Genomic DNA, 12,335 nt, shown 5'->3' on the forward strand with positions numbered 1-12,335 from the left:
ATTGCCCTTTTATGAAACGCTCACAGTAGTCTGTTTGATTCTGCAGTGACTCCTATGATGGGCCACATGCCTATGAGTGCTGACATGTCGACCATGAGCCCCGCCCACATCCTGCAGCCCCAGTTACCCATGGTGCCCAGCTCCCACTGCACCCCCCCGCCTCCCTACCCCATGGACAGCAGCATCTCCAGGTACCTCGCGAAACAACCACCAGTGAAGGCTGGTGAAGGAAGGACTGCTCATAGTAATGAGTCATCTCTATTTGATGCTAATTCCATTCATTCCAGCCATTACTATGAGCTCGTCCTTCCGATTTTAAAGTGGCACCAGCCACCACTGATAACGTCTGTTGATGCTTGTGGACAGTTGTGGGCACTATAAAGTCAGGACGAGCCGCAATATTTACAGAACAATTGCAACGCGGCTCTGTAGCGTCACCTAGCGATAGTTTATAGAAACTGAACCGCTGTACAGGGTTCTAATTAGCTCACTTTCTAGTGCCTGTAACCGACAGAAATCTCTTTAATGTTGGCCTTTGTCTTCCCTTACTAGATACAACACAGTTATTACAAGAATGCTGAGGTAGTATTTTCATTACTAACCTGTTCCCTTCTCCGTGTCCCGTTGCAGCTTTCTGCTGCGGCTGGGCTGCGCAGCCTGCCTGGACTACTTCACAGCACAGGGCCTGACCAACATCTACCAGATCGAGAACTATAACTTGGAGGTGAGGCCTTGCCTTTCGCACGCACCGCATCTGTGTGGACAGACTCAGAGAGACGGGTCGGGTGGCTTCAAAAGGGCATGAACCTTCATCTATTGCTATTTTTTTTTTTTTTTAATTCAAACCTGAACTAGAGTATTGTCTTCTGACAGATGGCATTTATTCTAACACGTCAAGAGTTGCCACCAACTATCAGTGCAGAGTTGTTGTGCTGTCTGGTGGGCCTGAGCCTAGCCTGAGAGAGAAGACTAAAGAGACTAACCCCCAGTGTGTGATGTCATCCCCGCCCACAGGACCTGTCCCGACTGAAGATCCCGCAGGAGTTCCAGCACGTCATCTGGAAGGGCATCATGGAGCACCGGCAGAGCATGGAGTTCTCCCCTCCACCGCACATCCTGCGTACCTCCAGCGGGGCCTCCGCCGTCAGCGTAGGGTCCTCCGAGGCCCGCGGCGAGCGGGTCATCGACGCCGTGCGCTTCACCCTGCGCCAGACCATCTCCTTCCCTCCGCGTGACGACTGGTCCGACTTCTCCTTCGATCTGGACTCCCGACGCAACAAGCAGCAGCGCATCAAAGAGGAGGGTGAATAGAGAGAGTGAGAGACACTCTGGCCGGAGTGTGTTTCTCGAGTTGTCGGGGGAAAATAAATAAAAAGCGCGCACTGCAACAGTAGGTCTGAAAAAGGCAATTTCCCTGACATTCACAGAGATCGCTTTTTACAAACGCTGTAGATGTCAGCTCAAGCATATATTAGCTTTTAAAAAGTAGAGTGCAGTACTCTTCTCAGCAGTGCACCTTGGATTGAAGCCCCTGGCTCGGTCTCCCTTCATATGTCACACACCTGTTGACCAACCAACTCTCCTATCACAGTACAGGACTAGAACATCTCTGCTTCAATGTTCTAAGCTCAGATATACTAAATAGCAAAAAATACTATGCAAATAAAAATGCACTTATTTGATTTTTTTTTTAAAGCCTTCATTAGCTGCCAGCTAGATGAGAGAAAACAGCTATATTCTTTATTTTTTATCAAATTTCTTGAGACAAAGCACTTAAGAAATGCTTTTGTGATTTGCTTTGATATTGTTTTATAGTGTTCATTATCCATTCCAATGTTAAAGCATGACTTGAGAGGAAACTTTTAGGGGTTGTTGTTGTTCTTGGCTGAGATTGAATCCAAGGCGCGTTATAGAGCAGGACACTAGACAGCCAAGATTTTTACTGACGTTAAGACATGTATTTGTCCGTTTTCTGTGTTGCTGTTGACTCGGTAAACCTAGAACAACCTCACATTAAAACAGGCGAGTGGCGGCATCTAGTGGCCACACTGGTACTGCACCAACCACTGCTAAATACAATGTCAAAATGGAGTCCTATATTAACGTCTGCACAAACGTAAATTACGGTCATCACTAGTTACCATAGCCAACAAATCATAATTATGGTGAACCCTTTGCCTATTTCTATAATTTATCTTCTTAAAATCTGCTTTTAAACCTAAACACACTGCCGACATTATGCCTAATCTTAAGACTTCATGAATTTTACGATATTGACTTTGTGGCTGTGGTAACCAGTGGCAACCTTAAAGAACCTATAAAAGTCCAAGTGTACTATGCCGCTCTATTACAACCCGTTGGGTTGAATCCCAGTCTCTGCTGCTCAATACTGGACTGTTATGGTTACCTGTTATTTTTCGTTCACAACACTGTTTTGACCTGATTGTATACACTTCCAAGATACATTTTTTTTAACTTCCTGTCAGGGAGACGTGTTAATAACATGCTGTAACTGGTTTTCTACTGTGCCTGTGTTAAACCCTCGTCGCTCGGAGATGCCCAGGAAACCTGGGAATGTTAACCCTAGTGTTAGCCGTCGTGTTTATAAGTACCTAATGTATTTCTACGTGAACGACAATAATGCATTATCACACAAACCGTTGGTACCTGAAGTATTTACGTTTATCATTACTGAGTAACTGAAACTAACAAGAAACTCAATATGCTCATAGCCCTTGATGTTGTGATGGTTACCAATAAACGTGACCCGATTGTGATTGCGTTCACCTTTCCTATTGTTCTTGTCCCAAATAGCACCCTACGCACTACTCGACCAGGGGGCCCTGGTCAGGGGTAGTGCACTATATATAGGGAATAGGGTGCTAGCCCTGATCAGAGGTAGTGCACTATATATAGGGAATAGGGTGCCAGCCCTGGTCAGAGGTAGTGCACTATATATAGGGAATAGGGTGCTAGCCCTGATCAGAGGTAGTGCACTATATATAGGGAATAGGGTGCTAGCCCTGATCAGAGGTAGTGCACTATATAGGGAATAGGGTGCTAGCCCTGATCAGAGGTAGTGCACTATATATAGGGAATAGGGTGCTAGCCCTGATCAGAGGTAGTGCACTATATATAGGGAATAGGGTGCCAGCCCTGGTCAGAGGTAGTGCACTATATATAGGGAATAGGGTGCTAGCCCTGGTCAGAGGTAGTGCACTATATATAGGGAATAGGGTGCTAGCCCTGGTCAGAGGTAGTGCACTATATATAGGGAATAGGGTGCCAGCCCTGGTCAGAGGTAATGCACTATATAGGGAATAGGGTGCCAGCCCTGGTCCGAGGTAATGCACTATATAGGGAATAGGGCGACATTTGGAACAGATTCATTGCCTGCTTGTTCTGCCACCTATGTATATCACGGTGTACAGTCTATGAATTGGGGGGGGGGGGGGGGGGGGGGGGTGGTCTGTTTAGAACATTTCTGGTCTATATTTCTCTATTGTAAATGATGCTAGCTGTAATATTGATGGATTGTTTATTTTTGGAACCACATTGTCTAAACGTTTTTTTATTTGTTGAACTTGATAGATGGCCAAACCTATTGAGATTATTGTATATATACACACACACACTTATATAGAGTTACTTTCTAAATGCTACATGATAAGTATTTTCCCAAAAAGGTAAATATTTGACAAAAAAAAAAGGAATTTAAGAATAGTTTGTGGTTAAAAGCCAGAACAGAACAGTAAAGGAGTTTATTTTGTATTCATTAAAATTAATAAATCTGGTCCTCTCACAAGTCATTGTTGTCATTGTGCTAATACACACGGTCAGAGCAAAGTTGCCATAAAACACAGTTCTATAAAATTGTACATCATTGAGATGTTAGAGAAACATGACCCTAGTATGTATGTTGTTGTTGTCGTCGGGAACATCGAAAGCAGAAAACCAGTACCGTCTAATCTACTGTTCCTTATTTTTCTACAATGTATTGTAAATATATTGCAATGTACTTATTTTGATATAAACCCAAAAATAAAATACCGCCTAGTTACCAAATGCTGTTGGGGAGTCTGTGTATAGATCATGTTTATAGTGTCAACAAATCACTAAATTGGAAAGAAGAAACGACTCAAAACAAAATAAAAGAAAACAAACGTTTCAGAAAGAGCAAATGACTAAAACAAGATATACGATCTAAAGCAGAATAAATCATTCATATGGAATGTTTTTGTTTGGTAAACCTCTTGGCAGTACGGTGTACACTATGTGGTCCTCAGTGTTTGAGAGAAAAGCAGAAGAGATGAACCTAACGAGCAACAGGTAGTATAACGTTTCAGTTTAGGCAGAGGGGTTTTTCACAACAGAGCTCTGTAACCAACTCAATAAGGAAAACCAGTGGCCAGCAGAAAGGGAGGTTCACAAATCAAATCGCATTTGTCAAATGCGCAAAATACAACAGGTGTAGACCTTAACGTGAAATGCTTACTTTACAAGCCTTTAACCCACAATGCAGTTCAAGAAATAAGAGTTTAAAAAATATTTACAAAATAAACTAAAGTTGTTGTTTTTTAAGTTAGAAAATGACATGACAATAATGAGGCTATATAGAGGGGGTACGGGTACCAAGTCAATGGGTACAGGTTAGTTGAGGTAATTTGTAAAGCCCAACAGAGCTCGAACCAACACAAGGAAGAAACTTAAGTGTTGTGAAACCAGATTGACCCAAAACAGAATGTGAGCTGGCAGATCAGGCTGGTTTACTACATGAGGAAGGAAACGGTGAGATCAGACCAGGCTGGTTTACTACATGAGGAAGGAAACAGTGAGATCAGACCAGGCTGGTTTACTACATGAGGAAGGAAACAGTGGGATCAGACCAGGCTGGTTTACTACATGAGGAAGGAAACAGTGAGATCAGATCAGGCTGGTTTACTACATGAGGAAGGAAACAGTGGGATCAGACCAGGCTGGTTTACTACATGAGGAAGGAAACAGTGAGTCTGGATTCCAACTGGATTCTTTTAGAATTCTATGAAACAAACATCTCTCCTGAGATTCAACAATCGGGTAACTTCATGAATGCAGTAAATTAATCTAGATTATTAATTCAGAATATTTTAATGATTGTCGTTATTTACACATTATACACAAGAACGAACAGAAAAGTCAAAACCTCAGTTCATTCAATGTACATAATCAAAATAAAAGTCAACTTCGTACTTTCTGTCCCACTGTAGAGAGGAGGATGGTCCCTGGGTTGAGGCGGAGCAGGGGCCTGGTCAACAGGACGAAAACAGCCAGGCAGGACCCCAATTTGTCCAATAACAACACAGATGAGTTTCCTTTGTGTCCTACTGAACCCCAGGTGCCCTGTTCCTCCACACAGTCCCATCTCTGTCGAGGAAGCAGGCCAACAACTCACCTCACCGGGGGATATAATTAGCATTCCAAGGGTGCCTCTCAAATGGCCCCTTACCCCCCCCTTACATAGCGGCCCACTCAGAGCCCTATGGGCCCCCGGTCGCCAGTAATGTACTCTACAGAGGATAGAGTCACCACATAGCCCTAGTCACCGGACCTGACCAGCTGATTCAGGGACACGTCAGGGTTCTCCTCAAATAACGGAAGAGGGGGCGTAGTGCCACCTTGTGGACTAGCAGCGCCACTACGTAAAATTAAATTAAAATAAAGAAAACAAGTTCTTTTTTAAAACTTTATTTATCATTCAAGGCCTTTTTTGTTGCTCTAGATTTCAGGAAATGGCCGTCACCAAAGTGCCAAAGGGGGGGGCATGTTTAGCTTTTGGCCTATCACGACACAGCTGATTCAAATGATCAAAGCTCCATGGTGAGTTGGTCATTTTAAATAGCTGTGTCGTGTTAAGAGCAAAAACCAAAATGTGCACTGAGTTTGGGAAACACTGGCCTCGTGACTGAGTCAGTCTACTAGGTGCCGTCTGTCACATCCCTCCACCTCTGCCATGTGAGTTACCTCAACAGACTGCATAACCTCATGCCCTCCATCTCCCTCCTGCTGCTCCATGGTCTGTATTACTTCCTGCTGCTCCATGGTCTGTATTACCTCCTGCCCTCCCTCCTGCTGCTCCATGGTCTGTATTACTTCCTGCTGCTCCATGGTCTGTATAACCTCCTGCTGCTCCACGGTCTGTATTACCTCCTGCTGCTCCACGGTCTGTATTACCTCCTGCTGCTCCACGGTCTGTATAACCTCCTGCTGCTCCACGGTCTGTATAACCTCCTGCTGCTCCACGGTCTGTATTACCTCCTGCTGCTCCACGGTCTGTATTACCTCCTGCTGCTCCATGGTCTGTATAACCTCCTGCTGCTCCACGGTCTGTATTACTTCCTGCTGCTCCATGGTCTGTATAACCTCCTGCTGCTCCACGGTCTGTATTACTTCCTGCTGCTCCACGGTCTGTATAACCTCCTGCTGCTCCACGGTCTGTATTACCTCCTGCTGCTCCACGGTCTGTATTACTTCCTGCTGCTCCACGGTCTGTATAACCTCCTGCTGCTCCACGGTCTGTATTACCTCCTGCTGCTCCACGGTCTGTATTACCTCCTGCTGCTCCACGGTCTGTATTACCTCCTGCTGCTCCACGGTCTGTATTACCTCCTGCTGCTCCACGGTCTGTATTACCTCCTGCTGCTCCACGGTCTGTATTACCTCCTGCTGCTCCACGGTCTGCATAAACTCCTTCTGCTCCATGGTCTGTATTACCTCCTGCCCTCCATCCTGCTGCTCCACGGTCTGTATAACCTCCTGCCCTCCATCTCCCTCCTGCTGCTCCATGGTCTGTATAACCTCCTGCTGCTCCACGGTCTGCATTACCTCCTGCTGCTCCACGGTCTGCATTACCTCCTGCTGCTCCACGGTCTGCATTACCTCCTGCCCTCCATCTCCCTCCTGCTGCTCCACGGTCTGCATAAACTCCTGCTGCTCCATGGTCTGCATTACCCCCTGCTGCTTCACGGTCTGCATTACCTCCTGCCCTCCATCTCCCTCCTGCTGCTCCATGGTCTGTATAACCTCCTGCTGCTCCATGGTCTGCATTACCTCCTGCTGCTCCACGGTCTGCATTACCTCCTGCCCTCCATCTCCCTCCTGCTGCTCCACGGTCTGCATAAACTCCTGCTGCTCCATGGTCTGCATTACCCCCTGCTGCTTCACGGTCTGCATTACCTCCTGCCCTCCATCTCCCTCCTGCTGCTCCACGGTCTGCATAAACTCCTGCTGCTCCATGGTCTGCATTACCCCCTGCTGCTTCACGGTCTGCATTACCTCCTGCCCTCCATCTCCCTCCTGCTGCTCCACGGCCTGTATAACCTCCTGCTGCTCCACGGTCTGCATTACCTCCTGCCCTCCATCTCCCTCCTGCTGCTCCATGGTCTGCATTACCCCCTGCTGCTCCACGGTCTGCATAACCTCTTGCTGCTCCATGGTCTGCATTACCTCCTGCCCTCCATCTCCCTCCTGCTGCTCCATGGTCTGCATTACCTCCTGCCCTCCATCTCCCTCCATCTTCACCCCCCCAGGCAGCACACTTTGCTGGGACAGCACATAGTTCACCACCTGCATGATACTCTGGTCCGACAAGGTCGCGACCCCGTCACCCTGTACGGCCTGAACCGCTTCTACTGCCTCCACCGTCTCCTCCGTGATCAGCACCGTCTCGATCTCCTCGGCCGGCGGCGGCTGGACGGGCCGGAGCTCGGGGGGGAGATCGGACGCCAGGATGGAGACGGCGTGTTCCACCTGAGTACCCTGGTTGTGAAACTGTAGCGTATCTTTCTCCAGCATGATCTTCCCCGGCAGGAGGTCGCCGTGGTACTTGGTCATGTGCTTCCGTAGGGAGCGGGCATCGATGTGGGCTTCCTGGCACTCGGGGCACACGTAAGGGCGCTCGCCGGTGTGGGTGCGTACGTGTCTCTTCAGAGAGCGGGCGTCGGCCCAGGCTACTCCACAAGTCAGACACTCAAAAGGTTTGACTCCTGAGAGAAGAGGACAGGTGTTAAAAGACAGGGAAACATACAGCACTACGTTGTACTCCTCTAGCCACCCAATCAACATCTCTATATGACCAGCACTACGTTGTACTCCTCTAGCCACCCAATCAACATCTCTATATGACCAGCACTACGTTGTCACCCAATCAACATCTCTATATGACCAGCACTACATTGTACTCCTCTAGTCACCCAATTAACATCTCTATATGACCAGCACTACGTTGTCACCCAATCAACATCTCTATATGGCCAGCACTACGTTGTACTCCTCTAGTCACCCAATCAACATCTCTATATGACCAGCACTACATTGTACTCCTCTAGTCACCCAATCAACATCTCTATATGACCAGCACTACGTTGTACTCCTGTAGTCACCCAATCAACATCTCTATATGACCAGCACTACGTTGTCACCCAATCAACATCTCTATATGACCAGCACTAGGTTGTCACCCAATCAACATCTCTATATGACCAGCACTACGTTGTACTCCTCTAGTCACCCAATCAACATCTCTATATGACCAGCACTACGTTGTACTCCTCTAGTCACCCAATCAACATCTCTATATGACCAGCACTACGTTGTACTCCTCTAGCCACCCAATCAACATCTCTATATGACCAGCACTACGTTGTCACCCAATCAACATCTCTATATGACCAGCACTACGTTGTACTCCTCTAGTCACCCAATCAACATCTCTATATGACCAGCACTACGTTGTACTCCTCTAGCCACCCAATCAACATCTCTATATGGCCAGCACTACGTTGTCACCCAATCAACATCTCTATATGACCAGTGGCTTTACGGTTTTAGACGGAGACAATAATTAGACCCAGTTGAACAGTGTTGTTTGCATCTTATATCTGTTAGAGATGTTGCTCTCATCGACCCGTCAGCATAGACGGCTCGATCTCAGGATTGGTTACAATTCTCCAGTCCCATCCCTCAGGTTTATAGCAAACCAAGTGGCAGGGCTGCCATTAGGTTGAACAATGACAGATTGTGGATTTGTGTGTGTGTGTGTGTGTGTGTGTGCGTGCGTGTCTCACCCTGGTGGTTGTTAATGTGTCGTCTGTACTCTCTGAGCTGGGTGAACTTCCTGCCACAGTGTTCACACTCTCTCTCTAGGTTCTGCTTGACTCTGCCCTTCTTGCCATGTGTGGCCTTCTTCACATGTCTCCTGAACAGAGCCTTCTCAAAGAACTCCTTTCCACAGACATTACACCTACAGGACAGAGAAGCATTATAAAAATATCCCGTTTCACATCAACAGGTGTCGAAGGGCTTTAACCGGGCTGCCTCACTCATTCGACAGAGAGGACTGAGTGACTATAGACTAGGTCAAAGCTGACGGCTGTGAACGCATTAGTGGGGACTCACCTGTAAGGCTCTGCCACGCTGTGCGACTTGACATGGGAGTACCAGTCCTTCTTCCAGCTGTAAGACTTCCCACAGATCTGATACAACACAGAACATTATCTAACAATAGCACCTCACGATATGATAGAACCTCATGAAAGAACCTAATATAACAATAACAACAATCTAATAACACAATTAACAATAATCTAAAAACATTCTAATAACATAATAAAACTTTCATCTAATAACAATCTAATTTAATTACCTAATCTAATTACATAATCTAATCTAATAACATAATGTAATCTAATTACATAATCTAATAACAATCTAATTACAATGTAATCTAATTACATAATCTAATCTAATAACATAATGTAATCTAATTACATAATCTAATAACAATCTAATTACATAATCTAATCTAATAACAATCTAATCTAATAACAATCTAATCTAATAACATAATCTAATAATTTAATAGCACAATAACAATCTAATCTAATAACATAATCTAATCTAATAACATAATCTAATCTAATAACAATCTAATCTAATTACATAATCTGATAACAATCTAATTTAATTACAATCTAGTCTAATAACATAATCTAATAACAAAACAATCTAATCTAACAACATAATAATGACTATTCCCCACCTGACACTGGAAGGGCTTGAGTCCCAGGTGTTTGTTCATGTGCTGCTGCAGGTCTTTGGCCTCAAAGAAACTTCTATCACAGCTGGAGGAGGGATACAGTCATGATGTGTAGAACAGAACATGTGCACGTATCCATCACACACACACACACACACACACACAGTCAGGACAGGCACATCATCATACAAACACAGTGTTTCCCCTAGGACTTTTTCCAGCAGCGGTGGCAAACTTAGCGTGAGAGGGGGGAGTGGTTTACGGGGCGTGGTTTACGGGGCGTGGTTTACGGGGCGTGGATAAAGCCGTTGTAGAGGCCCTCCTCTTGGCCACAGAGACAAATTGTTGCTGTTTTAAAAGCTAGTTTCCTGCAATTAAAAAATAATAAAACCATGAGATAAAAAAAAGTGCAGTTTTATACCGAATTTCCTGCAATTGTTTATACATTATACCTTCTGCTGTCTGAGTGACTCAAACGTTATAGAATCAAAATGGAGGCCCCACGCCCCCGCCCAATGGAGGCCCCACGCCCCCGCCCAATGGAGGCCCCACGCCCCCGCCCAATGGAGGCCCCACGCCCCCGCCCAATGGAGGCCCCACGCCCCCGCCCAATGGAGGCCCCACGCCCCCGCCCAATGGAGGCCCCACGCCGCCGCCCAATGGAGGCCCCACTCCCCCGCCCAATGGAGGCCCCACGCCCTGACCCAATGGAGGCCCCATGCCTCGACATTTTGGGACTTTCAGATTCTAGTTTCTATTTTGGTTGGTTTTTAGTTCTCAAACATGATCTTATGTAAAAATATATAAATCTCCATGATCTTTTCTACATATTTGATATATAGTTTTACACTGAAAACGTTTCACCATCCCTTAAAATATTTTAAATATTTAAATTTTTTAAATAAATCAATATAAAAGGGAAACACCGCACACACAGCTACAGAATCAGAGAGTGTTTATGAGAGAAGCAGATCCTTACTGACTACAGGGGAACCCTCGTACGTCAGGTCTGGGCTGGTGCCTCTTTAAGTGTTTACTCAGACCAGAGGCTCGGTGGAACGACCTCCCACACTGGGTACAGAGATACTTAGATTCACCTGGAAGACATTTAACACAGATATTACCAGAGATACTTAGATTCACCAGGAAGACATTTAACAGAGATACTTAGATTCACCTGGAAGACATTTAACAGAGATATTTAACAGAGATATTTAACAGAGATACTTAAATTCACCTGGAAGACATTTGACCATAAGATTTCTGAATCAAACTAGAGGTAACTGCCAAAATAAAAGGAACCACTTGAGTGAATGAGGGATACAGAAGTATATTGAAAGCAGCTTCTTACACACAGTTGTGGTTTCTTTGTTAATTAAGCAATGAACATCCCATCATGCTTAGGGTCATATATAAAAAGTTGCCCATTGTTTAGGCTACCATGGGCAAAAGAAGAGATCTCAGTGACTTTGACAGAGGGGTATGAAAGGAGCATAAGGGGGGTTACAGGGTGTGTGTGTCTCAGTCACCTGATCTCAACCCAATAACACCTATGGTAGATTCTGGAGAGGTGCCCGAGACAGGGTTTTCCACCAAAACACCAAACACTGTCCTTTCTAGCAACCATGGTGGAGGCCTTTTCCTTTGGCAGAACGGCTCTGATTTGACCAGAGAGGGGTCTGAAAGGACCATAGGGGGGGGGGCTCTGATTTGACCAGAGGGGGATCTGAAAGGAGCATAGGGGGGGGGGCTCTGATTTGATCAGAGAGGGGTCTGAAAGGAGCATATGGGGGGGGGGGGGGGGCTCTGATTTGATCAGAGGGGGTCTGAAAGGAGCATAGGGGGGGGGGCTCTGATTTGATCAGAGGGGGTCTGAAAGGAGCATAGGGGGGGGGCTCTGATTTGATCAGAGAGGGGTCTGAAAGGAGCATGGGGGGGGGGCTCTGATTTGACCAGAGAGGGGTCTGAAAGGAGCATAGGGGGGGGCTCTGATTTGACCAGAGAGGGGTCTGAAAGGAGCATGGGGGGGGGGGGCTCTGATTTGACCAGAGAGGGGTCTGAAAGGAGCATAGGGGGGGGCTCTGATTTGATTAGAGAGGGGTCTGAAAGGAGCATAGGGGGGGGGGCTCTGATTTGACCAGAGAGGGGTCTGAAAGGAGCAATAGGGGGGGGGGGGGGGGGGGGGGGGCTCTGATTTGATCAGAGAGGGGTCTGAAAGGAGCATAGGGGGGGGGGGGGGCTCTGATTTGACCAGAGAGGGGTC

At 46.4% G+C, this 12,335-nt stretch overlaps 2 protein-coding genes across 7 annotated transcripts in view; one reads left to right on the forward strand and one right to left on the reverse strand.

Moving 5' to 3' along the window:
- The window catches only part of LOC135513312 (tumor protein 63-like), a 92,321-nt gene extending 89,544 nt beyond the window's left edge, over nucleotides 1-2,777 (forward strand). For all 4 annotated transcript variants that reach the window (XM_064936218.1, XM_064936220.1, XM_064936219.1 and 1 more), the window contains exons 10-12: nucleotides 47-191; nucleotides 631-724; nucleotides 1,015-2,777. In XM_064936218.1, coding sequence (XP_064792290.1) covers nucleotides 47-191; nucleotides 631-724; nucleotides 1,015-1,311 — 536 coding nt within the window. In that variant the 3' untranslated portion in view covers nucleotides 1,312-2,777. The remainder of the gene's footprint in view (nucleotides 1-46; nucleotides 192-630; nucleotides 725-1,014) is intronic.
- A 2,931-nt stretch (nucleotides 2,778-5,708) lies between these two features.
- Nucleotides 5,709-12,335, reverse strand: part of LOC135513311 (zinc finger and BTB domain-containing protein 11-like) — a 28,496-nt gene continuing 21,869 nt past the window's right edge. For all 3 annotated transcript variants that reach the window (XM_064936216.1, XM_064936215.1, XM_064936217.1), the window contains 5 exons: nucleotides 11,052-11,169; nucleotides 10,076-10,157; nucleotides 9,433-9,509; nucleotides 9,102-9,277; nucleotides 5,709-8,021 (listed from right to left, as the gene is read on the reverse strand). In XM_064936216.1, the coding sequence (XP_064792288.1) occupies nucleotides 5,947-8,021; nucleotides 9,102-9,277; nucleotides 9,433-9,509; nucleotides 10,076-10,157; nucleotides 11,052-11,169 (2,528 nt within the window). In that variant the 3' untranslated portion in view covers nucleotides 5,709-5,946. The remainder of the gene's footprint in view (nucleotides 8,022-9,101; nucleotides 9,278-9,432; nucleotides 9,510-10,075; nucleotides 10,158-11,051; nucleotides 11,170-12,335) is intronic.

This window comes from Oncorhynchus masou, chromosome 24, assembly GCF_036934945.1.
Source record: "Oncorhynchus masou masou isolate Uvic2021 chromosome 24, UVic_Omas_1.1, whole genome shotgun sequence".
NCBI lineage: Eukaryota > Metazoa > Chordata > Actinopteri > Salmoniformes > Salmonidae > Oncorhynchus > Oncorhynchus masou.